General features: G+C 39.5%; 1 protein-coding gene across 1 annotated transcript in view; it reads left to right on the forward strand.

The window, feature by feature from the left end:
• BAZ1A (bromodomain adjacent to zinc finger domain 1A) overlaps positions 1 to 22,610 on the forward strand; it is a 63,457-nt gene extending 40,847 nt beyond the window's left edge. Inside the window, exons 17-27 of the mRNA XM_048307065.1 lie at positions 72 to 196; positions 1,796 to 2,404; positions 4,973 to 5,136; positions 5,319 to 5,473; positions 7,974 to 8,122; positions 15,372 to 15,619; positions 15,731 to 15,954; positions 17,241 to 17,710; positions 18,769 to 18,908; positions 20,980 to 21,067; positions 21,603 to 22,610. Of these exons, the coding sequence (XP_048163022.1) occupies positions 72 to 196; positions 1,796 to 2,404; positions 4,973 to 5,136; positions 5,319 to 5,473; positions 7,974 to 8,122; positions 15,372 to 15,619; positions 15,731 to 15,954; positions 17,241 to 17,710; positions 18,769 to 18,908; positions 20,980 to 21,067; positions 21,603 to 21,793 (2,563 nt within the window). The 3' untranslated portion in view covers positions 21,794 to 22,610. The remainder of the gene's footprint in view (positions 1 to 71; positions 197 to 1,795; positions 2,405 to 4,972; positions 5,137 to 5,318; positions 5,474 to 7,973; positions 8,123 to 15,371; positions 15,620 to 15,730; positions 15,955 to 17,240; positions 17,711 to 18,768; positions 18,909 to 20,979; positions 21,068 to 21,602) is intronic.
• The last annotated feature ends 4,996 nt before the right edge of the window (positions 22,611 to 27,606 follow it).

Consider the following 27,606-nt stretch of genomic DNA (forward strand, 5'->3'; position numbering starts at 1 on the left):
TATTTTTCATCATTTAGCTTATATTGCGCAGTTGGTTAGTTAGTCAGCTTTTGTTTATTTTGTTGTGTCAGGGAGGAGGAACGGGAAGACCTCGATACTAGTACAGAGAGCAAAGAGATGGAACGTAAAGAGCAAGACATGGACACAGTCACAGAGGATGAAGAAGAGCTGGGACCAAACAAAAGGCGACGAAGAGGTAATGCTATAATGAATTTGTTTGCATACCTGTATTACCTGCATGCATGCAGCTGGCAAGCTCTTGTGTTTTATAGTAAAAGTATCAATCTTTGCTGTAATTATTTTTTAAGGAAAAAAACCCACACTCGAACATGAGCATAATGGGCTATTAAGTACATTGAGCCAGCCTGGTGTAGTTCTTACGGTCAACTCTATGTTCTTCCACACTGCTGTTTTTTCTTGTCTTCCATACTTGCTGTGTGGATTCCTCTTTTGTCTAAAAAATGTTAGGATGTTGCCTAACAAACCATTATAGGTACTTGCCCTCATAGGAGCTGTTGTAGGAGTTTGGTCTAATAGGAGATGGTGTAGGTTTGATACATCGTTTTAATTTTTTTTTTTTTTTTTAGTAAACTGCAAAACCAACTGGTATTTCAAAAGAAAATGTTAGATCAGGCATTTGGGTGTAGTTTGCCTTTGCTAATGAAGCAGCATGCCTCCTATACAAGAATAAAATCAGACTTACGTCTAGATTTAATTTCCTCAGCAGCGTGCTAGTAGGAGCTGCAGTGCAGTAAATGGTGCAGCCTGCTGTTCCTAACAAAACATAGATGTCACCACAGGAGGATGAATTGTTGATGGCTTTGGGCTGCTAGCTCATCTGTCTTTCTGCTGGGAAGGCTTTGTGCTGGTGTCTTTGCCAGTGAAAGTCCTGGATGATTGTGGACTGAAGTTGAGAACTTGTGCAGTTCCTAACAGTACCTGGGATGGAAATTCTGAGTCATCCAGTAATACAGATTTACATGTTTACTACAGTTTTGTCATGAGATCCTAAACAGAATTTCAGGTTTCTCAAATGCCCATGTTTGAGCCATTGTGACTGGATGACAAAGAAGTGTTTTTATTTCATTCCTACAACTAGGGAATTGAAGGTAACACAGGGAACACATAGAGCTTGAGTGTTCACAGCACGTTTCAGGTTGCGTGTATCAATTATGAGACGTACTATGGTAGATGACTACCAGGACTTAATACTTTGTTAAACTAAAGATGGGAGCTTGTACAAATTGAGGGGGGAAAAAAATAGTTAATACACTTAAAAATTTAAGTGATCAAGTAAGATACCAGAGTTTGCCATAAAAGCTGTTATGTAGAGATTCTGGTCTTTCTGAGACTTTTGGAGTTTTAAGATCTCATCATTTTGAGTATGATAAATTAAGTCTAACTCATAGCTTGTATTCAATAGTGAAATTGCTAGAATTTTGCTTTATCATCATAAGATGTTTCTATAATATATTTTTGAGTTCTTAAAATTTTGGTTCTTTTTGTATGATATTGAAGATGACAGTGTCAGTAAATGAGACTTAGTCTAGTTTCTGCAAAATAAAGGTGTATTTAAAGTGGCTGCCTATTCAGTCAAGGGAATGGGGGTTAATCACTTGAGTTTTTCTTTAATAAAACCAGTATTGTCTCTTGACTGAGCTGATGGTCTTTGACAGTGTAAATCTAGATAACCAGAAAGGACCCGAACTAAAACTTGCTCTTTACTTGAGTTTTCGCTTTAAAAAAAAAAAAAAAAGTTGTAAATGAATTGCTATCATACTTCTTTTAACTTTAGGAAGGAGAGGGCAAAATGGATATAAAGAATTTACAAGACAAGAAGAGACCACTTGTGAAAAGAGTGAACCCCTTACTGCTGAAGATGAAGAAGCTTTAAAACAGGAACAGCAAAAGAAAGAGAAGGAACTGTTAGAAAAGATTCAGAATGCAACAGCCTGCACAAATATCACCCCGTTAGGTCGAGACCGTCTGTACCGACGCTACTGGATTTTCCCTTCTGTTCCTGGATTGTTCGTAGAGGAGGACTATTCTGGTCTCACAGAAGACATGTTGTTGCCTCGAACCTCTTCCTTTCAGAATAGTGGACAGTCTTGCACAAATGAACCTCAGGTATTCAGTAAAACTGGAGAGTCTTTGAAATCCTCTGAATCTACCTCCAATATTGACCAAGATTCACACACCAGTGTTGTCGTAGAGGTGCCAAGGCCAGTATACAAACCAAACCGTTGGTGCTTTTACAGTTCTCGGGAACAACTGGACCAACTCCTAGAGGCTCTCAATTCCCGAGGACATAGGGAGAGTGCCTTAAAAGAAACTCTTTTACAAGAGAAAAGTAGAATATATGAACAACTAAGCAGTTTTCCTGTGGAGAAATTCCATATTCCAGGTACATGAAAGGGTCTTAATTTGCTTCTACAGATATAACTTCTATATAATAGTATAGAAACCTCTAATTCTAATTTAATTGTAATTTATAACATCTAAGAATTATTCTTCAGCTTTCTTTCACTCGATAGAAAACATGTTTGGTTTTTTTCCTTCTTTCCTTTTTTTTTTTTTTCCCCCCCACCACTTGACAGACCTTTGTGGTATTTTCTGGTTTCTCATGCTAAAAAAAAAAGGCAGTGATTTGTCTGTTATCTTACTGCTTAGTAAACCAGGAGTGGCTTTTAAACAAACAACTTTAGGAAGTAATTTTAGCTTTGGAAAAAGATTAACTGGGGAATAAAATTTAATATGAGCTAAAAAGTAGCGTAGCTGCGTTGGTTGTTACATGGATTAACTTCAGTGCAGTGGCTTTTTGTGATGTTACTCTTTTCTGGGTTTTTTTTCCCTTTTCTTGCTTTGGCAGACACTCAGTACAGAAGGAAACAGCAGGATAGCAGATGTTTTTATGGGTTTTTAAACATAGGAGTGTACTGAAAACCATCCTAGACCTAGGATTTAGGGGTTTTTTTCCATTTTCTCCTAGCCAAATATTTTGCAATTTATTGGCAAGGCATTGGTTCCCATCACTGATACAATTTTACACATGCAAGCTTAAAGCTGGCGTATTTATGGCGTGTTGGTGGGTAGAGAATGTTACCAAGGTGAGGCTCCCTTGGGTAATGTTTAAGAAATTACATTTTGTTTTTAATTATGACAAATTACCATGAGGATTTTGGGTTATCTGTATTCGGGCAAAGGAAAATTATTCAGAGCAGACGCAAATTCTGTTTTCCTGAAGTGTGTATGCTAGGACATGCTGTGGGCACATCAGATACTGCTAAATTTATAACTGACCTACCATTTCTTTTGGTGGAAACTAGCAGAGGACAGAGGTTTTGTGTAGTAATTAAGCTATATTTTGAGGCCTTTCTTCTATATTTGGGGTTTTTTTTGTGAGAAAATCTCCATCATCTTCTGATACATTTGAGTTTGTATGTATGGTTCCTTATTTTCTTAATTGCTGCACCTTTATCTGTATTTTGTGTGTTGCTTCGCGTGAAGCAACTTGATTTCCACATAGATTTTTCTTCAGTTTCAATGTTAGAATTGTAGAATAACATCGGGAAAAAAATTAAGGCAGCTTTGAGCTTCACTTTAATAGAGATCATGGAAATTCAGATGCAGTGGTCCAGTACCAATGGTGCCACCACTGTGATAAGCAGGAATAATAGCCACATGTAGATGTGCTTGGTTGGGAGTTTTTTTGCTGTGGACTCCAGATGTTGCCCTGTTATCTTCACTCAAATGACTTGCAGGACAAGAGGGATTCTCCTGCACTGCAGGCTGTGCTTCTGCCTTTTCCAGTTCCCGCTCAAAAGAGCATGGAAATAAAATTGATATGTGCTGTTAACTTGATTTTATTCCAGTATCCACTAACTTTTCCTTGTCAGTTGTTTGAAAAGCAGTTGCTGCTTTTCTGATTCCGCTCAAGAAAGAATACTGCATTTTTTCTTTGCTTTTAAACTAGAAAGGACATTTCCCACATCCAGGCGTTAGAGTCTATATTTTGAGAGTATTTGCATTATTACTTTCAGTTACAGGGAGTTGTTTCAGCAATTGAGAGCACCTTAGGAATTCATTCTGTGCTTTCTTAACAACAGCTTTATGGTATGGTATTTATTAAATACCTCTTAAATTCTTGCATGTACCTTCTCATCACTGCACTCAAAAAGTTTTAAGGTAAATCCTGTGAATAAAAATGTTCACCACCTATGCAGACTTGCAAGCACTAATTTAGAATTTGGGCAAACTTTCAGCTCTTTACTGTGGCTTTTAAGTTTTTGCATGAACTTTGAGTTCTCTTAGGAAGAGGTTTTTACTTGACAGCCTATCATCATCAGCTCTCACCTTGTTTTCATAAATTATCATGTTATCTTGCTCGTTTTCCCCCTGCGTTTAATTAGAGGGCACAGTCAGTCTCATCTGTTCCTGTATCGTCATTTCTTTTTGTTTTAAGGTTAGGTTTTTAAATGAGATTTTATCTTGTCTCATTCTGTTAGGTTTTATGATTTTCAGTTGCACATGCTTACTTTAAGTGTTTCTATGATAAAGATACATGCAGGAAAGACAGCTGAAGAGTTCTCTTGTAAAGTAAGAGCTATCAAGTAATAGAAATATGACTATTTTCCTTTTTTTTCTCCTTGCACTTAGAGCAGGGTTGGTGTTACTTACCTACTACTTTCAAAAGAATTTTAAGACAAAAGAACTACTTCTAAATTAGTGAGGATTTCTCTCATGTGTTGTTACAAGTGGATGCCAATCTGTTGGTCATCTCTTGAAAGAATACCCTGCTTGGTTGAATCGGATGGGTTAGTTGGTACAGATATTGGTGTTGGCAGGTTGCTACAGGAAGGGAATTTTGAACCCATGAATGCAGCTTGCTCTGGCTTCTACTGTTGTTTCTCTGCCAACAGCTGCTTTAAAAGAACAAGATCTACTGACGCCAAATTACTTGCTGTTCTTGCAGAAAAACCTCAGAGTGACATCAGACCTCCTATAGGACGGGGAAGGATGCAGAATATCCATGATGGATCTCACCTACCTGCAGAGAAGCAGCTTGAACTGAGACTTAGAGACTTCCTTTTGGACATTGAAGACAGGATCTACCAAGGAACATTGGGGGCTATTAAGGTATTTGTAAATGGTAGCATGTAGGAACACAATGGTGCCGTCAAGTCTGTAACTTAAATGAGAACTCTTGAATGCTGTGGTTTTACTAAAAGCATAATTAAATTAAATGTAGACAGTAATGGGTACTAAAAGTTTGTGTCCTTTGATTCTTTAGAAACCTCAAATTTGTATGTTTCCTTCAGGTTACAGACAGACAGGCTTGGAGAGCAGCCTTAGAGCATGGACGATATGAGTTTCTGAATGATGAAAACAAAGAAAATGGTATTATTAAAACTGTGAATGAAGAACCTGAAGAAATGGAAACTGATGATCAAGATAAGTTCATTGTGAAAGACAGGTAAGAGCTATAGCTTAAATAATGGTTCTTCTCTTTGAGTTTTGTAGCAGTGCTCTGGTTTTGTTTGGTTGGGGGTTTTTTGACCTTCAAATTATTATTACCCTCAAATTCTTCCACATGGTGATTTTTTAAGATTGTGAATCTTAAAATGTGAGATTTTGCATTGGTTTATAAGTCTCTAAATGATGCTGTTCTATTACCGTAAGACTAAGGCACCAATTTTTACAACTTTCAGTAGTCAGATATTACACTGTTCAAAGTGAACATTAATTATCAAAGAAGGAACATGTGGATTCATTTAAAAATAATTTTAAGTGCAGGGAAAAATTAAACTGGCAATTGATGTTTTGTTTTCCAGAAGAACCCCCCTCCAAAAACCCCCCAAACTGAAAAAACCTCACACAAACAAACAAAAAAACCTCCAACAAGACACAAAACCAAAACCCACCAAACAAAACAACAAAACAAAAACTCCAATTTCTGAAATGGAGTGTTGAAAAGGAAAAATGGTAATAGCACCATATTGCTGGTTGAACTGGCCAGTGTACCTCATGAGTCACAGTAAGAACCACCAGGGTAACAGGCCATGGTCTGGATTAACTTTAAGCATGGCAGCGAAATGGAGATGTGATCTTACAAGTTTAGGAATGATAATACTTCTGTAGAGCAAGCTGCAACATAGTAAAAAAAAGGAAACCTCAAATCCTACAGTGTTGTAGCTGTTCTGTGGTGTTCTGTTTGGTTTTTAAACAAAGACTTGAGACAGATGTGGGTCTCTGATACCAGTTCTTGTTGTAAATCGAACTTCAGAAATCACAGAAATGGTGAAGATTTCCAAATTCTTAATTCTCAGAAGTTATATACTTCTCAGAAATAAAGGTCCACCTTAATATAGTTAATACATACAAAATTTTATGTCTTGATAGGGTGTGAATCTTGAAATACTTCACGAAAAAAGATTCATTCAAGACAATCATTGTACTAACGTACTGTTTGCCTTATGTATTTTGTGAGGCTTTCTGCTGTTAGACTTTTATAAAAGCTGTATTTCTGAGTGGACTAATGAGTGCTGTGTTGGATGTTGGGAATTTAAAGTTCTTCAAGTTGTTCTCCCATTTTATTTCAGTTCTTGTTCATCACTCTGAATTAGAGTTTTCCTTTAAGACTGTCCTTTGAATCAGAGTTCTCTAGTTGCATGCAAAATGGATGGGGTCATCCTTTATATTAATCACACAATTTATAGACGTTTGGTTCCTGAAAACCACAATAGAGAAATAATCCCCTGTTTTAACTGAGAAGCTGAAATTTATGTTTCCACTTATGCTGGGTACTTGTTCAGTGCCACCTCTCAGCTCAACTGCAGAAGTTTGTAGCTTAATTTTTTTCCATTCGATACTGACTCCATCAGAGTTTCTGAGTAAAGTCTACTCTAATAAAGTCTTGCATATTAAATCAGACTATGGAATTCTGAAATCATGTGACAGATTGCTTTTGATGCAGGGCTTTTTATCCATTTCAGAGCAAGTGACATCTCATTAAGACCTTGGAGTTTGACTAGTGAAATGTAAATAACTATGCAGCTTTCTTTCTGTTTGCTTTCAGGCTCTCAAAATGTGTGTGACTGCAAAATACAATGAACAGCTTTTAAGTGTGAAAAAAGAACAGGGACAACCAAAAGCATTGCTTATTCACGAGAATAAAGCAGAATCCAGACAGTCTTAATTAGTTGGTTTTTTATAAACCCCAAGTAGAAATTGAATTTTATTTTCAGTGGTGTGAGTTGCTCTCATACATGTTGCTTAATGCTTGTGGTTCAGAATGATTAACTACACTTTGAAATGATTACTTAGTCTTTTGGTCCTGTTTTATTGGAAAACTACCTCTTTGGTGTTTTGTTTGATTGGTTTCAGGGGGTTTTTAGGTTTGTTTTTTTTATTGTTTGGGAGGTTTTTTTAGCACCCTTACATAAGAAGTTAGTATTTTAGGGAGATCCTCCAAGGATGAGAACATACACGTTAACAATTCTTGATTTACATTTTTAAATTACTTTGTTTTTATTTTGTTTATTTCCTTTTCAAAAATCTTTTGAATTGTAGGGGTCTGTGTACTTCTGCAAATGGATGTGTTCTAAAAGGCTACACTTCACCACTGAAAGTGTTTTCACCGATGAATGATTGGGACTATATTCTTCACTGAAATCTGTCATAATCTAGCTGATGGAGGTTGTGTCAGATTTTCTGGAAACATTAATAATTGTTTTGAAATTTGTCATCCACATTTCTTGCAATTTGGATAACTGTTACCTAAAGATGATTTATCTAGATGAACTAGGCTAACTGAGAAAACATAGGAACTGGGATAACTAATGTGTCATACCGGTTCACGTCCGTAATCCATGTACATGAAGTTAAAATAAGAAGCTGCTGTGGATACATACATGTGCAAATGTCCCTGGTGTTAAATTCAGAGCCAAAGATAATTTAATACCTTTCTCTTTTAGACTTGTTGGGTTAAAAACCGAAGCTCCAAGTGCTGCATCAACAAGTACAAGTACTCCTCAGCCAGTCAGTAACGTGGTCCACTACTTGGCATCTGCACTGCTTCAGATAGAACAAGGAATTGAGCGCAGGTTTCTCAAGGCACCTCTTGGTAAGTCTCAGAATTGAAACTATGTCTCTAATCTTGTGTAAGATTTTGTAACTAACAAACCAGCCAAGCACATCCACCCCAATACTGCAGTAAAACCCCTACCGTGAACCCACTTGGTTTTTTTGTAAGATACTGGGTGCTTTAGAAGGACATCTTGGGGAAAAGAAAAAAGTTAACACACCCACATATATATATATGTATATATTAAAAAAAAAAAATATATATATAAAATGTATTAATTAACAGCAAATTTTACTCTTAAGTACATGCTTATTTAACATAGATTGTTTCAGTGAGTTTATGTGGCCGTACAGTTTTACTGATGCATTGGGAGATAAATTATGCCCTTAGGCAGAAATGATCAAGCTTTGTGGGGGAATACTATAATTCAGAATTACTGTTGAGGCCAGTTCTAGGTTGTAAAAATGTGTGCTGCTTTTTATACCGTTTCAGTGAAAGCAATATAGGCCTGGTGTATCTGGATCACCTTGTTCAGCAATAACAGAATACTTATAGTAAGTGTAGGAAAGATTTACATTGCAAACTTTTAAGATTCTTAGGTTTTGCATTTATACTGTAAAACTTGGAAATAAAAGGTTGCAAGAAACATTTAAACCAAAGCAGGATTATAGCTTGACTTTGACACGTATTCCTTACTTGGCTTCCTCTGATGGGGCTCCAGATGTGAGAGAGAGGGTCCAAAGTGCATAAAGTGACTTTGTTTTCCCGTGATCCCTCAGGTCTGGATTCCTTAGAATCCTTTTACAGCTCAGAAGTGGAGTTATATCTTAGAGAAATGTGTAAAGGTGGTTCCTACTTCCCAAGGTGGCTGTCTTAGTCAGATTTCCTGTCTGGATGGCACACTGGGGATGAGCTGTGCTCTGTGCTTGCCGGGCTGCTTTACCTCTCAGCTCTGGTTTGTCAGCGCAGCGCACTCCAGGATCCTCCAGAGCACCAACTGCTACACACCCTGGTAGACTGATACTCTCCTCTCATAATCTCTGTATATAAAATCCTTATGCTCTGGCAGACTCTGCCGTAGTAGTTGAAGACGAAGATGCAGGTTTTGGTGCGTTAACACAAGATATTAGTGCCCTGTGGTGCAGTTGACCTGAAGTTGTTTCTGCATTTTGGCAGCTCCTGCATGGAGCCTGCTGTCTGGGTATCAGTTGCCACTGAAGATGGGTTTGTGCTAGATCTGTGCCAGAGACTGACACGTGGGCACGGGTTCCCTTCCACAAGCTTTTGATATCGGTGTGATGACCTCTAGAAGAGGGAAGTGCAGCAAATGGTTGAGATGAAAGGGGAGAGCACAGGAATAGTTTAAACCACAGCTGTTTAAAAGCTTTACTTGGCTTAGTGTTCGGTCAACTCAGATATGTGTGCACTTTCTAAGCCAGGCATGATACAGCTTATTTCCTGCTATATGACTAGATTTGCAACCTGTGCAACAGTTAACTGACAGTACCGCTAGCATTTGTCCTACTTTTCATATACAAGTTGTAAATACATTGTTCATTATATGCTTCCATTTCTACCCGGGGTGTGAGAGTGTTTTGCCAACGGTCCCCTTCTGACAGTTGTAAGTTTACTATTTCCCTAAGGGGAAAAACATGGTTATTAGAGGTTACGGCCATTGGTCATGGATCCTGAGTTAGAGGAAGAAGACTAAAAGAAGAAAAATGTCCTAGAAGAATTGGAGAGAAAGTTTCTGTGTCTTTTTTTTTGGTAGTTTCAACTCTACCATAACCTTACATTGGTTCATGTTTTTGCCTTACCTTTGGAATGATGGTGTTTTGGTTTTTTTTAACTTGGAAATTCTATTCTCTCTTAGGTGTTTTATACTGAGTGACAGAGGGAGTATATAAGGAAAGCAAATGTACATGTTTTGCATGTCTTAAATCTCTGATGTTTGTTCACTGTAGCGTGCCTGTGCATCTCTTCTGCTGTGAAAAAATGCTACTGCTCTAAGATTACAGTAATGTATAGAATAACCTACATTGCTGAGGAGCAGGAAGGATCCCAGGTGTCCTCTGCTCTGGCTTACTGCCCTAACCATTAAGCGACGGTGTTGGGTTCCCTCTTCCTTTTTGGTGCCAAATATCTCATGTTTTCGGTTTCGTAATGGGCTGCTTTTAGCAGGAGGTGAATCTGAATGAAGGCAAGATTGCGTATGTGTAACAGACAAAGAAAAGTTCTCTACTGAGCTTGGCAAGGAGGTGTTTATAGTGCTACTAAACCATTTAATGAAAAGTGGATGCTTCGTTTTCAGGACTGTCATGTGCTCAGAGCTGTGATGCATCTTTTTCCTGACCCCTGTAGAGTGTGGCCATCATTATTCTTATGATAGAAATTAGCTATAAGTTTGTAACCACTGGGTTTTAGTTTGAGGAGTTACTGGCTTTGACTGTTCCTATACAGATTACTGTGTCTCTGCAGCATTTTCTTTTTTTTTCTAACAGGAGGGGTGTTTTTTTAATAGTTGTTCCAGTTATGTAAGGGAACCAGCTCCTAGACAAAGTGCCTTGCATATCTGTTTCTAATGTTAAATCTGATAATCCCAACTTTTTGGCTGATAGACTTACCGTTGAAGCAAAAATATTGGAAGTCAAGGAAGTGCTAGGAGTTCTGTTTTGGTAGCAGTACAAGGGAACACTTGCATTAAAAAGAGTGCCCCCGCATTTCTGCTTTAAACCCCACTGAAAATGCTCTGTCTTTGTCATTGTCTCAGTTCTTGTTTTCACTGCAAAGTTTCTTTGCCCTCTCCATCCCCCCCTTTACTCTACTCTGTTCCTGTTAGAGAATGGAGCCATACTTAACAATTTTTAGTTTTCATTTATGGCTGCTAGTCCTAAAGCCAGCACACTGAAATTCCCTGCAGTCACTGGCAGGTTTATGCCGGTGGCCTCCAGGGTGCAGAGCAGACAAAGGGACCCGGCACAGCAATAAAAGGACCAGCTGCTCCTCCCAGCTCCGTTTTTGTCTGAGGCTCTATCAGGCTGCCAAGAGCCTTGCTGGTGATTCTGATAGGTTTAGAGTTGAGGTGCATACCAAATGTTCAAGTGGAAGAGCAAGAAAAGACTGACAGAGAAGATAGTGATGTGAAAGGAGATCTGGAAACCCCAGAAATGGCCCCCTCAGCCTCTCAGAGCTGCTAGATGCCCACTAATCTTCTATTGTCTGGTGATTAAATGTAACATGATTTGAATTGTATGCATTTCTTAATTTTGAACTGTCTTTTAGAAATCCTTTCATTAAATATTTAATATTATTATGAAAATTTGGTTTTTCTTCCTTCAGTGCAGCCCAAGGTAATGTTTGGGAAGAGTCATGGAAAGGAGGGGGTGCAGTTGCAGTACGTTGTTTTCCTGCAAAACTTTTGGAGTTAAGATGTAAAAAAGCCTTTTTCTTTTTTAAATAGTTGTTTGAAGGAAACTCTGAAGTGCTGCTTCTAAGAAAAAAATGGTTTGGGAAAGAAGTACAAGCAATTTTTGTTACGAATTTTGTTTCTTTCGTGATATAAATTTACTTTTCCTTACATTTCAAAATACTTTGTAATGCAGTAATAGGTCTCATCATTCCTTTTACAGAGATGTGAAAGTTGAGATATAAAATGATGAAGTGATTTGGTTGCCCTGGAGTTCAGTGAGGCATCCATAAAAAAAGTCTGCCTTCTGTACTAGTTCAGGACTTCAGTCATTTAAGCATCCTTCAGATTTCCATGCAAAAGGTTGGATTCTAATTCATGGGAGCACCTTTGAGACTGATGGAGGGAACCATTTGCCTACTTTGTAACTTGTGCCACGCACTTCTTGCGAGACAAAAAACCCCAAACTAACTTTTTTTGCTCATTTTTGCTTGTCTTTATTCCATTCCTTTCTTTTTAGATTTTGATTATCTTTGTTTCCTCTACTCCCAAAGTTGTTTCCTTTCATATTTATAATTGCCCTCATAATAGCATCAGACATCTCCCAGCAGTATCCTGGGATGTGATTAGTGTATGCACATACTTTGTTCTCATGCTTTCATTACTTCCCTGCAGAGTTTTATGAGCAGAGGCAGCAAAGGTGGAAATGGGCTTCTTTATGATGAAGAATTTTTGTTTACTCTTCAGAGAAGACAGTCAAGGAAGGTGCCTTGTAGTTGGAGCAGATGAGGTTAACTATGGCTCTTCCTTCCTGGGAGGTTATTTCATCATTTTAATGCTCGAGATCACTCCTGCACAAAAATACCCAAAGTGTGTTGTTTCAGGTGGACAGATGAACTAATTCTCTTGGTCCTTGAGAACTGTGCCCATAACCTGGCTACATTTTTTGAGATGTGAGGAGGTTTGTGGTAGCACAGACCAGACAAACTGTTTGCTGAGAGAGAAACCTGTGGTTAGTGTCTGCTCCTGTGGCCATTTTACCAGAGATGGACAGAAAGGTAAGGCAGGGTAGGCTTCAGAGCTTTCAGTTCAAGCCTTCTGTTTGTAGTGGGAGTCAAAGTAGACACTGGGATGTGCAATTCCTCCATGCACAGTACTGTCTTACCCTTCACTGTGTGCACATATTAGAATCACTGTTCAAGTCACATTTTTAGACTACACAAGTGTAGAATATAAAAATTAATTAAAAATAATCTGCCATGCTTCAAAAAGGTATTTGAAATAACTCTATGAATTTAATGTTAGGTAATGCAGAAGATGATGAAAGGCACCACTGGGGGTATAAAAGGAGGAAGAGAGTGAAAGACAAGACTAGTCAGAGAGATGGTAAATTTTAAATGTTATTTGTATTGCTAAGAATTAGAAAGCATTGAATATTTTATCAGGTTTTCTTTTTTTATTGTTTTTTATTTAATTAATTTTGTAGCCAGTTCCTTAGAGTGAAGGAATTGTGGTATTGAAGACAAAGGTTTAAACATGGGTACTGAAACAATACAGCTCTAATATTTAAGAAAAAGGTTTCTGCAACCAGAAATAAAGAACTGTATTTTCTTTTTACCACTTGGGGACCAAAATCTGCATGTTCACGTAATCCTGGGGTTTTTTTCCCCCTTCCTTTTAATGTCCCCATTTTTTCTGAAACTTACAGCATTGTGCAACTGCATATCCTTTCTAGAAACACTAGAATGGAAAACCCTTCCCTGAACTCAATTAGCTATTGATAGATGAGTGCATAGATCTGTCAAATGACTTCATTTGCATTGTAGCAAGGCTTGGAGGACTTAGCTGACAGAAGGGTATCCCACTGTGCAGTGTAGAGCTGCTCAGACACAAAGGAAGAGGCCATTTCTCCCTCCAAGTTAACAATGTAAATGAGAAAGATGATGGATGGAAGAAAGCAGTGTTATTCTTATTTTACAAATTGGGATCTGAAACAGTGAGTGTTGTTTGGCTTGTTTGTTTCAGCAGCAGGACATGCTGAAGCAGGTTGTGGCCAGTGATTTTCATCTCTACTTGCTCTGCAAATTTGCAGTTGCAGTGTATTTGTTGTGTTGCGTGACGAACTATATTGGTGAACCAATCCAGGCTGAAAATAACCTCCAAATAAAAGTAATAATGCTCAAGCTGCCATTGTTAGCAAAAGAAATGCTTGCCGAACTATGTATGTGCTTAAGATAAAGTTCTTTGTAAGAGTTACAGTACAAACCTGATTTAAGTGGTTTTAATTTTCTTACTGAATTTTTTAAAAATCCATGGAGGTATACTGCAGTGCTGTGAAAAGGACCTTGTCCACTGTCTTCAGAAGACTGAACTTAACACAGGAAGCCTAAGGACTAAGGAATAGGAAATGTTAGGAAATACAGGTTTGCAGTTCAGGAGTGGCTGTATTTTATTGATGAAGCTGTGTTGCCTGTTTATCCTCTGCCTTCTCCCATCACTTCTCTTGTGCTGCTTGCTGCTAATGCAAATGTATGCAAGATTAGACAAATCCTGGCAGCCCGTTGATGAGAAGGCAGAAGGACCTTGCCAGGAGAGCAATTAGTCTCATTTTTGTTCTTTTTTTGTTTGTTATTAGATATTTTCTCTTCCTATTCCTGAGAATAAATCATTTGGCAGACCAGGTGCATCACAGGCCATTCGTGTGCCCACTGTCAGTAGTGCAGCAGGCAGAGTGGCATTTTATATTAGAGTGCATTAGTCAGCTGAGATCACGCAGCAGTAGCTGGACTGTCACTTTTAGAAGGGAGGTCTGCGGACGTTTCCATAATCAAAAGCACTGTTGTATTGTCTCTTCCTGTCCTCAAACCTTCTTACTTTAAAATGCAAGAAATAACTTTCAGCTTCAATAAAGAAATTAGCTTTCTGCTCAGCAGCAGCAATGCAGGGTGTCATTTATACCTTCTTTTTTCTCTTGGGTCCTCAAACAGCCTCTTTGCTTCTCTAGTTCCCAGCTGCCCATTCCCATTCAGTACTGTCCCCCTCGCTATTCAGTCTGTGTGTTTGTTTGTGTGGCCACTTCCATGGCCTGGATTGCAAACCAAAACTATTTGAAAATACCATCTAATTTGCAACTATTCCCCCCCACCATTTATTTCTAACATCATTAGGAACCCAGGTGTTACTTGGCTTCACACTTGGGTACCACAGATTCCTGTGTGCTACATTGCTTAAAAGGTATTAAGGAAACAGTTATATTTCATCCAGGTCCGTCACCCAACCTGGTCAGCCACACAGAGATGCAGGTGCTTGTGAAGGCAGAGTGCAGGGCAGGAATGAAGGCACTGAGGCATGGGCAGAGGGCTGAAAGGCTCTCTGGTAGACTGTACTGGAGCGAGTGTGGGTGAAAAGTGCCCTTCAAGCTGTTTCTTGCCAGTGAAGTTTCAGGTACTTTTCTTTAAACACTTGGGGATTTCCAAATGTAAATACAAAGGCAGGTAAATTGTACATGTGATCATTTTTTCATAATCTTAAGTAATCTTTTATATTTTATAAATTAAATCAAATTGTTAGGTTTCCAGGTTGATATCAGAGTTTACTGTTTAATTCATGACCTATGTATGTACAAGTTCTAAGTTGAATAGGTATTGAAGAGTAAAATCTTAAAGCTTTAGCCTCTTGGAAACTATGGAGAAAAAATACTCCAGTATTGAAGAGGTAAGACAAAGGTTGAGATATTATCCCAGTTTGCTACTGCTGTCTGCTTGATAGTCACAGTATTAACTCATTTTCTAGAATAACCTGGATCTTTGAAAAAGAAGTTTGATAATTCTGTGGGGGTTTGTCATTTTTCTTATTTTTTTAAATCCCCTTCTTCAATGGAAGATGCCAGTGATGGTGGACGGTCCTATAAAACAGTTCTGGATCGCTGGAGGGAGTCACTTCTTTCTTCTACCAGCTTGTCCCAAGTCTTCCTTCATCTGTCTACATTGGATCGAAGTGTCATCTGGTCCAAGTCCATCCTCAATGCTCGCTGCAAAGTGTGTCGGAAGAAAGGCGATGCAGAAAGCATGGTGCTGTGTGATGGCTGTGATCGAGGATATCATACCTACTGCATCAGGCCCAAGCTGAAGGTATCTCAGGAAAAAGAAGTGCTTCCTTTTTACACAGAACTTGAATAGTTCTTATAACTTAATTGTATATTGCTAATGCTTTTTCCTCTCCTTTTCCCCTTCTGTTTCTAGGTCATTCCTGAAGGAGATTGGTTTTGCCCGGAGTGCCGACCAAAACAGCGCTCTAGACGCCTCTCCTCCAGACAGAGACCTTCTGTGGAAAGTGATGAAGAGACTGCTGAACAACTAGAAGGGGAAGAAGAAGCAGACTACGATGAGATGGGACAAAGTGAGGAGGAGCATTATGAAGAAGAGCAAGATGAGGAGGATGAATCTCAAGAGGAGGAAGAGATAAGGTAAATAGACTTTAAAATACCACCTTGATCATTATGTGGAGTAATTTTTCACATAGGCATGTCTCTTGAAGGTCTAGTTTGAAAAAGATGTTTATTTTTAGACAGACGGCAGCTCTTACGAATTTGGCTCTTACCAAAGATTTAATTCTGACAAAAGCTTGAGTTCCTGGACTTAGGCCCACTTTTCAGGATAAAAATTCCAACTTTGGATGTATGGGTGAGAGAAGGCCATCAGAGCTGCAGTTCTGTACAGCTACTGTTTGAATGTAAAGTGGAGAGGGTTTCAAACAGTGAAGGTTTTCTGGAGAAACCCTGGAGTTAGTTTTGTCCAGTTTTGAATTTTGGAGGACTAGATGCATACTGTATTAGAACATTAGAGAAAGCAATCCATCGGAGGCCATGTGGCATTGGGAAGGCTTGTGAGGACTAATGCAGTAGCTGTTTAAAAAAGGCCAACAAACAAACCACACCACCCTTACCCCCTGAAAAAGCCCCCTAAAGCCATAACAACACCAAAACTAACAAAACCCGAACAAACAACCCAAGAAAACATCCTTGAAAAACAACCAACCAAGAAACCCTACACAATCAACTAAATAATACAAAGTGATCATTTCAGTAAAAATTTTATTTGATACACATGCCAGCAACATAAAAATTGAAGGAAACTTTTCTGATCTCAGTATTTTTCTTCTTTTTGGTACAGTCTTTTGAACTGACTGAAGCAAGTTATTTACAGCTCTGACAGTTGAAATGCAGTAGTTGGAGAGAATGTGCATATCCTTGAGAAATAAATTTATCTTTGGGATCTTCTCTCTCCCCTGTAAAGGAAGGGGAGTCTTGAGTATTAGTTATAAACCCTGACCAGAGCATAACTCTTATATGTATCATTTTACAACTGCAGTTTATTTATGCGGCTGATAATAATGTTCAGAAATCCTAGTAGTTAACACTTGCTGTGAGAAAGAACTGATTTAAAGAAATTGATAGCTGGTGCTCCAGTTAATGTATTCCTGTTGCATAAGCTGCAAAGGTGATCAGAATTCTGAGCATTTCTTTAAGGTATGTACACCACATAATATTTCATTAAGAGACCCCAGAGCAGTATTTAAGGTAATGGTAATTATGGGTGATGGGTAATAATGGGTGACTGCATCAGGTTACAAGCCAGCTGCTTACCAGTTCAACCTTGAATGGCTGGGTTTCTTAAATGCTGAATTAGAAAACCGAGGGAAAAGAGACGAATGGAATTTTGGAATAAATAAACGTAACTGTTCACTTTGCAGCCCATCAAAGCAAGGAAGATCCCAGGTCAAGTTTCCATTAAAAATGAGAGCAGCCAAACTCAACAATCCGTTCTCAAGTCAGAACAGCCAGCGTCAGGCAAGATACGCTTCTCGGAGCCAGCAAATTGAATCTTCATCAAAAATTACCAGAAGGGGTTTGAGAAACATAAAATCAGCCTCTTCAGCAGTGACAAAGCCTACTTTAAAGCTTAATAGCCGGACCACTCGTCAGAGCCAAAGTTCATTACAAGCAGATGTTTTCGTGGAATTACTCGGTCCTCGAAGAAGACGAAGAGGAAGAAAGAGTGCTGATAACACACTGGAAAACAGCCCTTCCAACTCCCTTGGATTTAGAATTGTTGATACAGCAGACTCTAGTGAACGGCTTAGGAAATTTCCAGTTTCTGCTTCAAAGCTTTCTCTTCCTGTTGCTGAGCCCAAGAGAAGAGGCAGAAAACGACAATCCACAGGTTAGAGAAACGCGTTTATCACAGCAAAATCCATGTTCTGTTCCTTGCTAAAATATTTGTGTGGTAGAGCAAGGAGACTAGAAGTGGTGGTTGAAGGCAGTTTTGCCACTTCCAATGAGAGTTTTTCTTCTGCAGTGACAGAAGTGAAAAAATTTTTTTTGAAATTAAAAATAATTTCAGCCATCTGAGATTTATCATATCCATATTTGAAATTTCATATTTGCACACAATATGCTCTATAATAAGTGGATAGAAAATTTGAAAATGCTTTAACCCACACAAATGCAAATATTTACTCATAGCTTTTTGGTTTTGTTTTATTAAAGAATTAAACAGTGAAGAACACAGATAAAGGCAAGTTAGTGAAATTGGGAATATATACATGCAATGAGAAACTGCTGCCAGTAGAAAAATGTTGTCTGTCTGGTACAGGGCCAACAGTGTCCTTGCTTGTTAAGGCAATAGTTTGATGGTAAGGAAGTACTTGGAAAGATACAATAACCTTTTAAAAACAAAAAAGACCCAGTGCAAGACTGAAGAGTGTAAAAGAGCTTGCCACTCCAGTGTGGCAGCCTTGTATTCTGCACCATTTCTGTCCGTCACCATTCAGAATTTCTGAGCTTTTCCTTTAACCACCCTGCTGACTACTCTTGAAAGCAGATAAAACCACTCTGAATAGAGGTTTTGTGAAAGTAAAAGTTATGAGCAGGCAGCTTATTCTGGTTTTTCTCTAATAGGGCTTTTCTTCAAGTGTTTAACAGATTGTTTTAAGATTGAATTCAGTGGAAAAAAATCATTTCCAAAATTAATGCAATGGAGGAGGCACCCAGCTAAGTCCTGATACTTAGCATTTTGTATGACGAGAGAGACATTTTAGTAGTAAGACACAAGACTGGAGTATAGCTAATACTTTAGGCCAAACTACATGCCTTGTGCTTTTAAACTATAGTTTTAGTACCCCAAAATAATGGTGTTTCACTTTCTAAAAATTTTTTTAAGATTTTACTTGTCAGGCTTTAATTTTTATCTGGTGGAGTGTTTGGTTGGTTTTTTTCCAGAATCTCCTCCGATACTGAACAGGAGAAGTTCAGGACGTCAGGGGGGAGTCCACGAACTCTCAGCTTTTGAGCAACTCATAGTGGAACTGGTACGACATGATGACAGCTGGCCTTTCATGAAACTGGTTTCCAAAATCCAGGTAATTGACAGAACTGTAGAGGGAATAGTAATGGCTGAGAGTCCTGCCTGCTGCCAGTAAACCTTGGGAATTTATAGCATGGTCCCAACAGGGGGATAGAGCTAAGCAGTGGGATGCAGGAGAACTCGTGCATTTCAGCTCAGGTATTTGGTGCCAGCAATAACTTCTACAATTGATAACAGTGTCGGGAAAATTTTAAATATGCTTTTCATTGGGCATTTAAAAATGTGAAATGCTTTGGTTTGAAAAAAAACCTAACCAACAAGTACAGCACAGGACTGCTAAAGGTAAGCTTGTGGTTATTAATTAATTAGTTGAATTAATCTTTAATTTATGCAAAGACATTCTGAGAACAGACCTGCAATAAATAATAAGATAGAAACAACTTCATGCTGATGTTAACTATAATGCAGTAAAAAGATGATCTTGTAGCTTCATTCTGAATTTCCCTCTTGTTTAAATTTCAAAATATTGCATGATAAAGTGGGTACCCCAAAGTAAGTGCTGCTCCAGAGGTTCTAACTACAATAAAAGTTCCCAAAGCTGCTTTTTGCAGGCTCCACTGGCTTGTCAGTTGTAAGGCACTGCTGGAACTATCCAACCCTGTCAAAGTGCCTGTCTTTTCCAAGCCCTCTGGGGCAACTCTGCACAGACGTTCTTGGTGATGTAGAGTTTGGTGTTTAAGTGCTCTGTTAAAATGATCAGTGATAACTGTTTAATGAAGATCTGAAACTCTGAATTCAGAGTCATAAATAGTTGGAAGGATTAATCTGTCTGGACAAAGAGAATGATGTGCAAATGTGAATGAAAGAAGTAGGCATAGAGGAGGAGGACAGGAATTTTGAATGAAGTGGGAGATTAGTGATTGCCTACTAGAGTATTGGAATTATGTTGGGAAAGGCAAGAATCATCTGGTGAATGCAAGGAAAGATGGAGAATTCAACTTAATTTTGATCCTGAAACTAAACTGCTAGAATTCAGTGCATTCTGGTTTGCCTGAATCAATCACTAAGAGATAATCTCTGTATAGTTGGAAGGAATAACCCATACCTGACCCAAACTTTCTTCATCATGATAGAAATTTTGGTTTAAACTTTCAGCTGCCTTTAAGACAATGTAAAGAATACATCTAATGGTCAGTGCACAGCAAGCCAGAAAGAATGACTTTTCTTTTTAGTAATTACATAAACAGCACTTCTAAAGGGAAAGGAATGAAAAAAGTCAATTTCATTCTGTTTCTCTACTCATTCTTCCTTTAGGTTTATTTGCAGGTTGCACTTGATCTATAGTAAAATTACAGGCCATAACCAAAACCTTGGTTTTAAAACATACATGATGGTGCATGTGGGTATCACATTTGGATCAGATAACCTTTTTCTTTTGCTTCTCCCACCTCACTTTGTGAGACAGTCACCCTAGACTTGGTGCTGACTGGAATTCAAAATTGGAGCCAAGTGATCAGTACACTTAAAGGTTAGGCAGTCCTTTTCTCCCCTCACTCTTGATCACATAGATGTTGTTCTGGAGTGGCAATTTATCTCTGGTCCTTGCGTACAATCTCCTGCTTGCTGCAGAAAGGTTCACTACCTTCTCTTCAACGCGAGTAGATGGAATCTCAGAATTCTGAATGAATAGTGGTGGAGTCAAAATGGTCATTACTCAGGATTAAAGAGCTTTTAACATTGTAATATATTACAGGAAAAATAAATTTTAAATATTGGAAATAATTTTTGTACTTGACAGGTGGGAATGGATGGAACAGCATAGTGCTTATCTGTTCAAGCAATTTTCTTACAGTTGTTCACAGGGCATTTAGGAGTAGATTTATTCATTTAATTTCTGGCTAATGTTTGTTGTAGTCTGCTATTTGAATGATACAAAAAAAGGAAAAAGCAGTGCCTGAAAACTAGTATTCAATTCAGGAAATGAAGGTAGTTGTGTAGGACTCCTCTGTTTATTTAAAAATATAAATGCTTTTTGCTGATACATGATTTCCTTAATGTTTTGCATAGGCAGAATTTAAGCTTCCATTTGTTTGTCCATGAATCTTTTTGTTTGGATTTTTTTTTAGGTACCAGACTACTATGATATCATCAAAAAACCTATTGCCTTAAATATAATCCGTGAAAAAGTGAATAAATGTGAATATAAGTTAGCATGTAAGTATTATTTATTGAAGGGGGTATATTGTACCATGTTTTCTCACTTTAAATTCTTGTCCTAAAATAGAACTGCATCAGATGATTAGAAAGCTGAAATTGTGTTTGGTTTGGGGTTTTGTGGTGTGTTTTGGTTTTTTTAAAAGAGCAGTTACTAATTTTTTTTAAATAAGATCTGTTGAACATAGATCCTTCACTACTAACATACATGATGGGTAGATAAAAAATGGGCAGCTATGAAACTTCTAGTAATTTCTCAAGCCCTTGATGTCAATGAGTGACACTGATGAAATAATTAGAAAAGGTACTGGTGTTCCTGTCTGATTTGTGTTTCCTGTACCGATAATGAGAGAAATTTAAGAATGTTTACATGGCACAGCACCGATACAATGATACAAACTCGATACACGTGAAGACATTTTTGTGTTGCAGCTCTGTGTAGGATCGCTGTATTAATTTACTGATGTCATACTGCTTTATCACACTGCTGTCTGATGACTTGAGACATGCTAAATTAATTTATTTTATTCACTAGCTGAATTCATTGAAGATATTGAGCTGATGTTTTCAAACTGCTTTGAATACAACCCTCGTAACACAAGTGAAGCAAAAGCTGGAACTAGACTTCAAGCTTTCTTCCACATTCAGGCTCAAAAGCTTGGACTTCCAATCACATCTGGTAATGTGGACCACACCGCTCCCGTGGCAAAGAAGTCACGAATCTAACCTCTGCCTTCCAAAGGATTTTTTGAGGGAATTTATTACATTCATTAAAATGGGTTGTTAAATTGCGCAGTCGTCATGTCTATTTAAAGCAATAACAACTGTTTAACCACCTTGAAGTGTGGCCTGCACTATACTCTCAATATAATATTAAGCACTCAGGAGAATGTAGGAAAGATTACCTTTGCTACAGTTTTATTCAGTGTCTAATAATTTTGATAGATGTACTGGATACAGTACTGGTTTACAGAGGTTTTGTACGTTTTTAATACGTTCATGTGTCCAGATATCTTCCAGAAGTACTTTGTTTTTTCCTGCACAAAATAACCTTGTTTCATCCTCTAGATTCCTGTGGGAGCTGTGGTATTGAGGGCTTTATCAACTCAGAGAAAATCTTCTGCTGTAGCACAGTTGAAGAAACTGTGTGTTTTTAAAACTTGTTTGAGCATATCTTCTCAACACTAATGAGTACAACTGCATATCTTTTCAAGTACTGTACCAGTGCTGGCTGGAGGTATTCGGTCTGAGTTTATTAAGTAGATATTTATTTAGCATCAAAGTAATTTGTGAATTTGTTTTGTATTTATAAAATTTGTACTTGGGGCAAAAAAAAAAAGCCCCATAACTTTTTTAATTTTGGGGGGTGGGGTTTTGTTTGTTTGTTTGTTTATTCCCCTCTGACTTGATGATCAATCAATAAATACTTTCTTGTGTCCCTGGCAGTTCTTCTAGCAATGAGTAAATTTGCAGGACTGTACTCGTAAATTTCTACATACAACTTTGGAAGTGTACAAATAAAATGACACATTTTTTCAAAGTATGTTGAGCTTGGACTTCCTCTTGAGTTGTACTGCTACACCACCTTCCCATTAACTTATGAGGACAGTCTGCTGGGGGCAACACAGCAGAATCTGGTTCCAATATGAGTACCCCAACCAGCACTTTGGGCAGCTGTAACCACTGTGATACCTGGCCTCTAGGGATGCAAGTGTCCATCAGTATGTACAGAGTAACTTAAGTAGTGTAAGTTATGTGGACCTTTAATTTGGATCTCTTACAGTGTAAAACCTCACAGATTTGTTCAGTTGACCAGCAGTTTCTTTAAGCTATCCTTACTATCCTTGAGAGTTTTACTTTCAGTATTTATTAATTTAAGTTTATTAGGCTCAGTTTGAGTGAATATCTTTAAATCAGTCCTGCCCTCTTGGAGATATGCCACACTCTGCGCAAAAAGTGTGGAACGAAGTTTGGGGGATAGGAGAGAGAGGTAGGAAAAACTGAAACATGAGGCTTGCTGCTGCAGCATCTTTTCCCCCTGTGTTTATGCAGCTTGTGTTAAAGGGTTAAAACCTGAATATGCTCCTAACAATTGCTTGCTATGTAGTTGTGGGCTTTCTTTGGCTGCTGTAGTGCTTACCTTGCCTTAGAGGTGGGTAAGAATGGGCATTCCCTTGAGCCTAGGGAATGGGTGGCAGTGGATAGGAGACTGATCAGTTTGAAGCGTTGCAGTTGTGGGTTGGGGATTTTTAAAATAATTAAAATCTAAGAATAAGAATGGGGAGGGATGTTGGTCAGAAATGTCTGCTAATACTTCAGAGTTTCTGTGGAAGCTTTCCTGTTAAGAGCTGACCTCTCTGTCCAGATTAGAGACATTTTTTGTTCCCACAAAAGAAATGCTCCCGGTAAAGAATGCTAAATTCTGCAAGGAATATGAGCAGCAGCAGACTTTTTTGCAGGGTATATGTACTTGATACCCCTGCATCTGTCCAGTCCCGAGAGGCTTTGAAAGTCCTGCCTAGCAGGTTGCGCGAACAGTTGTGCTCGTTCTTGTTCACATGAATAATCCCCATTGACTTGAATGTGAATACATTTTGAGGAGGGGCATGGTGAGCTGAATAAGTCTATCTGTGGCAGATGCAATTTAAATCATTTCTATCCCAAACCTACTCCCAGCTGTTCATTCCTATCACTCTTTCCAAGGTTATTTCCTTCAATAGCATCCCCTCAACAATGCAACTGTAATTTTGAGTTTGGATAGAGCAAGTGGGAATAGTCCAACCCCTATCTGTGCTTATGACAATAGTGTTTGTGTGCTTGTGTGGAGCAAAGTTAGAAATTTCCCATTAAGTTTGAAAGCCTAAGGCCTCACTTATGTAGACTGAAGGTGAAATACAGGAGGTAGTATTCTGTTTTGAACAGCTGTGCTTAAAATACTCCCGTTTCCCATATGTGCAGTTCAGATCTGACTCTCCTTTGCTTTAGTGGTGCTTGCAGGGCATGAACCAAGTTCCTCAAAGCAGACTGCCTGAGCTGGTACTTTCTTTGAAGCTTTTTCAAACTTCAGTGATGCTTTTTCTGAGCTATGTCAGGATGTCTTTTTTATGGCCCTTGGAAAGAGGGCAGTTACTTCTATCTCCCTCCTTGTCTTAGGGGCTGAAATATTCATGCTCCTCATCCATCTTTCCCCCCTAACAAATGCGTGTGTTACCATGATCAGCCATCCCACCTGATCTTACCACCAGGGTAAGGCCTATACAGTATCTGTCAGGGGCTCCAAGCAGAAGCTTTTCACAAAGGTGTCAAAATGAATAGGGCAAACAGGTTCGTCTTGGATTCAAACTAGTGAGGCCCTACCAGGCTTTTAAAAAAAACAGGCAGTAGGCTTCCTTGAGCTTCAAGTGCAGCACCTGTTCTCTAAGCATTTTAACAAGCTGCAACAGTGAAAGTCTTGCCCTTCTTGGTAGCTCCAATAGATCTTAGCCCTGGCATGTATCCAGATACTGCTGTACCAACTGGTATAGCAGTATCTGTGCAAATTCTGCCCCTTTCATTCATGTCAGAGCTGAGTAGCTGCCCTAGGCAATTTCTTCTGATGTTTTTTGTACATAACTCTTTAATAGCCATGGAATCAGTCCCTTTGGGCTCCCAACCCAAAGGATTCTCTTGTCCAGGAAACACTAGCATTTCCTCAAAGACAGCTTGCTCACCTCCTGGCCACCACAGGCTCCCAAAGATTTAGAAGACCAATCCTTACAGTAACTGCAGGTATTAGAAGCAGCCCTTCCTACCCAAGCAGGATGAGGTCACAGGAGAAGGCCTCTTCAAATGCTGGCTGTAGCCTTCTGTGGTGGCTGCAGTCAAGCTGGTACTGGCTGTTCATGTTTAGGTGTCAACACCAGTGTAGCTAGGACTTGTTGTATCAAGTCTTTTCACCTGTATTAGGAGGCAGGTGATCACCTTAACTGGCATATCCAGTGTCAGATTCACCTGCTGGAAGTCTAATTTCTGGAAGCCTGTAAAAATGCTGGAAAGCTTGTGTTTGCTTTGGTCTGGCAGCTCACGTGATAGATGTGAGCTAGCACTCTTCTTTGTAAGGGGTTTGAGCTGGGGCCAGTTCCCCAGTACCCACTGCTGGATGCCTCTTTTGTGGAGGGGTGAGGTTTTAAGTACTTGGGAGAGAGCACTTAAATGTTAGTATTAATAATAAAGAAATACGATCTTAGCAAATGTGGGCATTAGAAACCAGTAAGTAGCAGCTGGAAACCTATATAGTTATAGGGGGGCAGACCCTGAACAGCCCCACTCCACTTGCTGCAGTCACCAGCTGCCCCACACCCAGCCATCCCTGCATCTGTCACAGTCCAGAAGTGAAGAGTCTTCATGGACACATGCAGGGAGCAGGTCTCTGGGGACGCCAGACTGCACCGGAGTCCTGCCCAACACCGTGTTCCTGCTGCACTGGTAATCTAGTGCTTTAGGATTTAGGAGATTACACTTGTGGTTTATGAATCGTTGATGTAACCACTGAATTAACCCTTACCCTGCAGCGATCTTGTCTCTTCCAAGTTTTATCTGTTTGTATTCAATAAATAATATCTAGCACTGGCCATGTTACCTATTGTTCATCACTGTGATAACTGATCACAGCAATTGTAGATAATGCTTCTTGAGGTTACCAAGGACTATTTCTACCCTGCAAGAGCCTTCTCACTCTAAAGAAATTGCCGGTGTCCAGATTGTTTTGTACAGCAAAGTTTTTTGTACAGCATTTAGCTGTAAATCCAAGAGATCTTCCCCTTGCATTGCTAAACTGCCTTGATCTTCACAACAGCAACACAGTCTAGTTCTGCAGAGGTGCTCCTGGTGCTTTATGCGGCTTGCTGCAAGGGGATATTCTGAGATTTCTCAGCCTGCTACCAAGTGATGTATTCTTCCTCCTCCCCTTCATCAGCTACCTACTCCCCTTAATTTGGTGCTTCCTTAGACAGTGCTCTGCTAAAACCTTGCCTTTGAAGTGCTCGACTGTGTATGTGTCCAGTATCAGGCCTGTGTAAAAACCCTCAGAGAATCTCCAGTTACCACCAATAAGAAAGCTTCCCATTTTGGGGCACTTGGGTTTGAAGATGATGTCTGGATTAAGACTGATGCAAAAGGTAAAATAACTTGTGCTGCAAATCAGAAGAATTATAAAGACAGGTAAGTAAACTGATTACCTTGTTTCCCAGTAGGGATGCTGATGTAGCACTATCCCTAAAATATGTTTGTGTATTTGGGGATATGTGTGTATGTACTTGGGCAAAGTTTGGGATTTTTAACTGCTCTGAGTCACTGACTGTTAAAACAATGGTTATCGTTCATGAATCATTCATTTATAGAACTCAGAGAATGGCTTGGTGTTGGGGTTTTAGTTTAGTCTTAGTTTTTTTCCTGTTAAAGGAATTTTCTCCCATATGCATGTTGCTAGGGGACAAATAGCTGTACTTAAGAAAGACAAAAAGGGGAGTGGGGCGGGCCTGGCTACTCCTTTTTCTACACCTGGGTGTGGGGTCAGTTCGCTCTGAGCGTCCGGAGAGAGAAGCTGCAGAGAAAGGAGCCGCTGCTTCTTTCTTTTTGGCCGTTCTTTCTTCCTGCTGGAAGCAACGCCGGGACCCCAAAAGCCGCTTTCCCTGCCCTGCTGGAGACCGGGCTGTGGCTGCCCTGCTCCGCTGCTGCTTCGAGCTTTCGCTACGCTGTAGCCCTGCTCGCCCTGCCTGCCTGGGCCTCCGTGGGGTTCTCCCATCTGGATACATCTCGCCTGCCACCCGGGATTTGCATCCGTCCCTGCCGTTCCAGCCTGCCGTTCCAGCCTGCTGTTCCTGAGAGTCCGGGATCGGCTGCCCAGCGGTTTGTGAAGCCTTTGTTCCATCCTTCCCGGGATCCCAGGGCACCAGAGCCGCGGGTTTCCCGAGCTCGCCCCGGAGCGCCCCCTGCAGCCGCGGGGGAACCATCGCACCTGCCCTGCTCACCGGGAGCCGCCAGCGCCCCTGCCGGCTGCGAGCGGAACTGCACCCGAGGGGAAAGGGCCTGGCAGCCGAGAAGGCTGGCACTGGGTTTGTGATTGCTGTTACTGCCATAGTTGTTGTTGTTTTGTTTGACTGGTTATATACATATATATATAGAGTAAAGAACTGTTATTCCTATTTCCCACATCTTCGCCTAAAGGCTCTTGATTTCAAAATATAATAACTTGGAGGAAAAAGGGGTTATATCTGCCACTTCAAGGGGGGCCTCTGCCTTCCTTAGCAGACACCTGTCTTTCAAAACCGAGACAGATCTTGGCGCCCAACGTGGGGCCTGAGGGCATTAAGAGATAGAGGTGAAAAAAGAATAACAGTTCCTCGATAACTTTATTTTGTGTGCTGGATATTGGAACCTTGTTAGGCAGCACTATGTGGTCTAGTTTACCCTGGTTTGGGTGGCATGTAGCCGTGGCTATATTCTTCCCCTTTGCAGCTCCTTACTTGAATATGGGTCCTCTGACTAAGGCTACCATTGCT

This window comes from Corvus hawaiiensis, chromosome 6, assembly GCF_020740725.1.
Source record: "Corvus hawaiiensis isolate bCorHaw1 chromosome 6, bCorHaw1.pri.cur, whole genome shotgun sequence".
In the NCBI taxonomy this organism is placed as follows: Eukaryota; Metazoa; Chordata; class Aves; order Passeriformes; family Corvidae; genus Corvus; species Corvus hawaiiensis.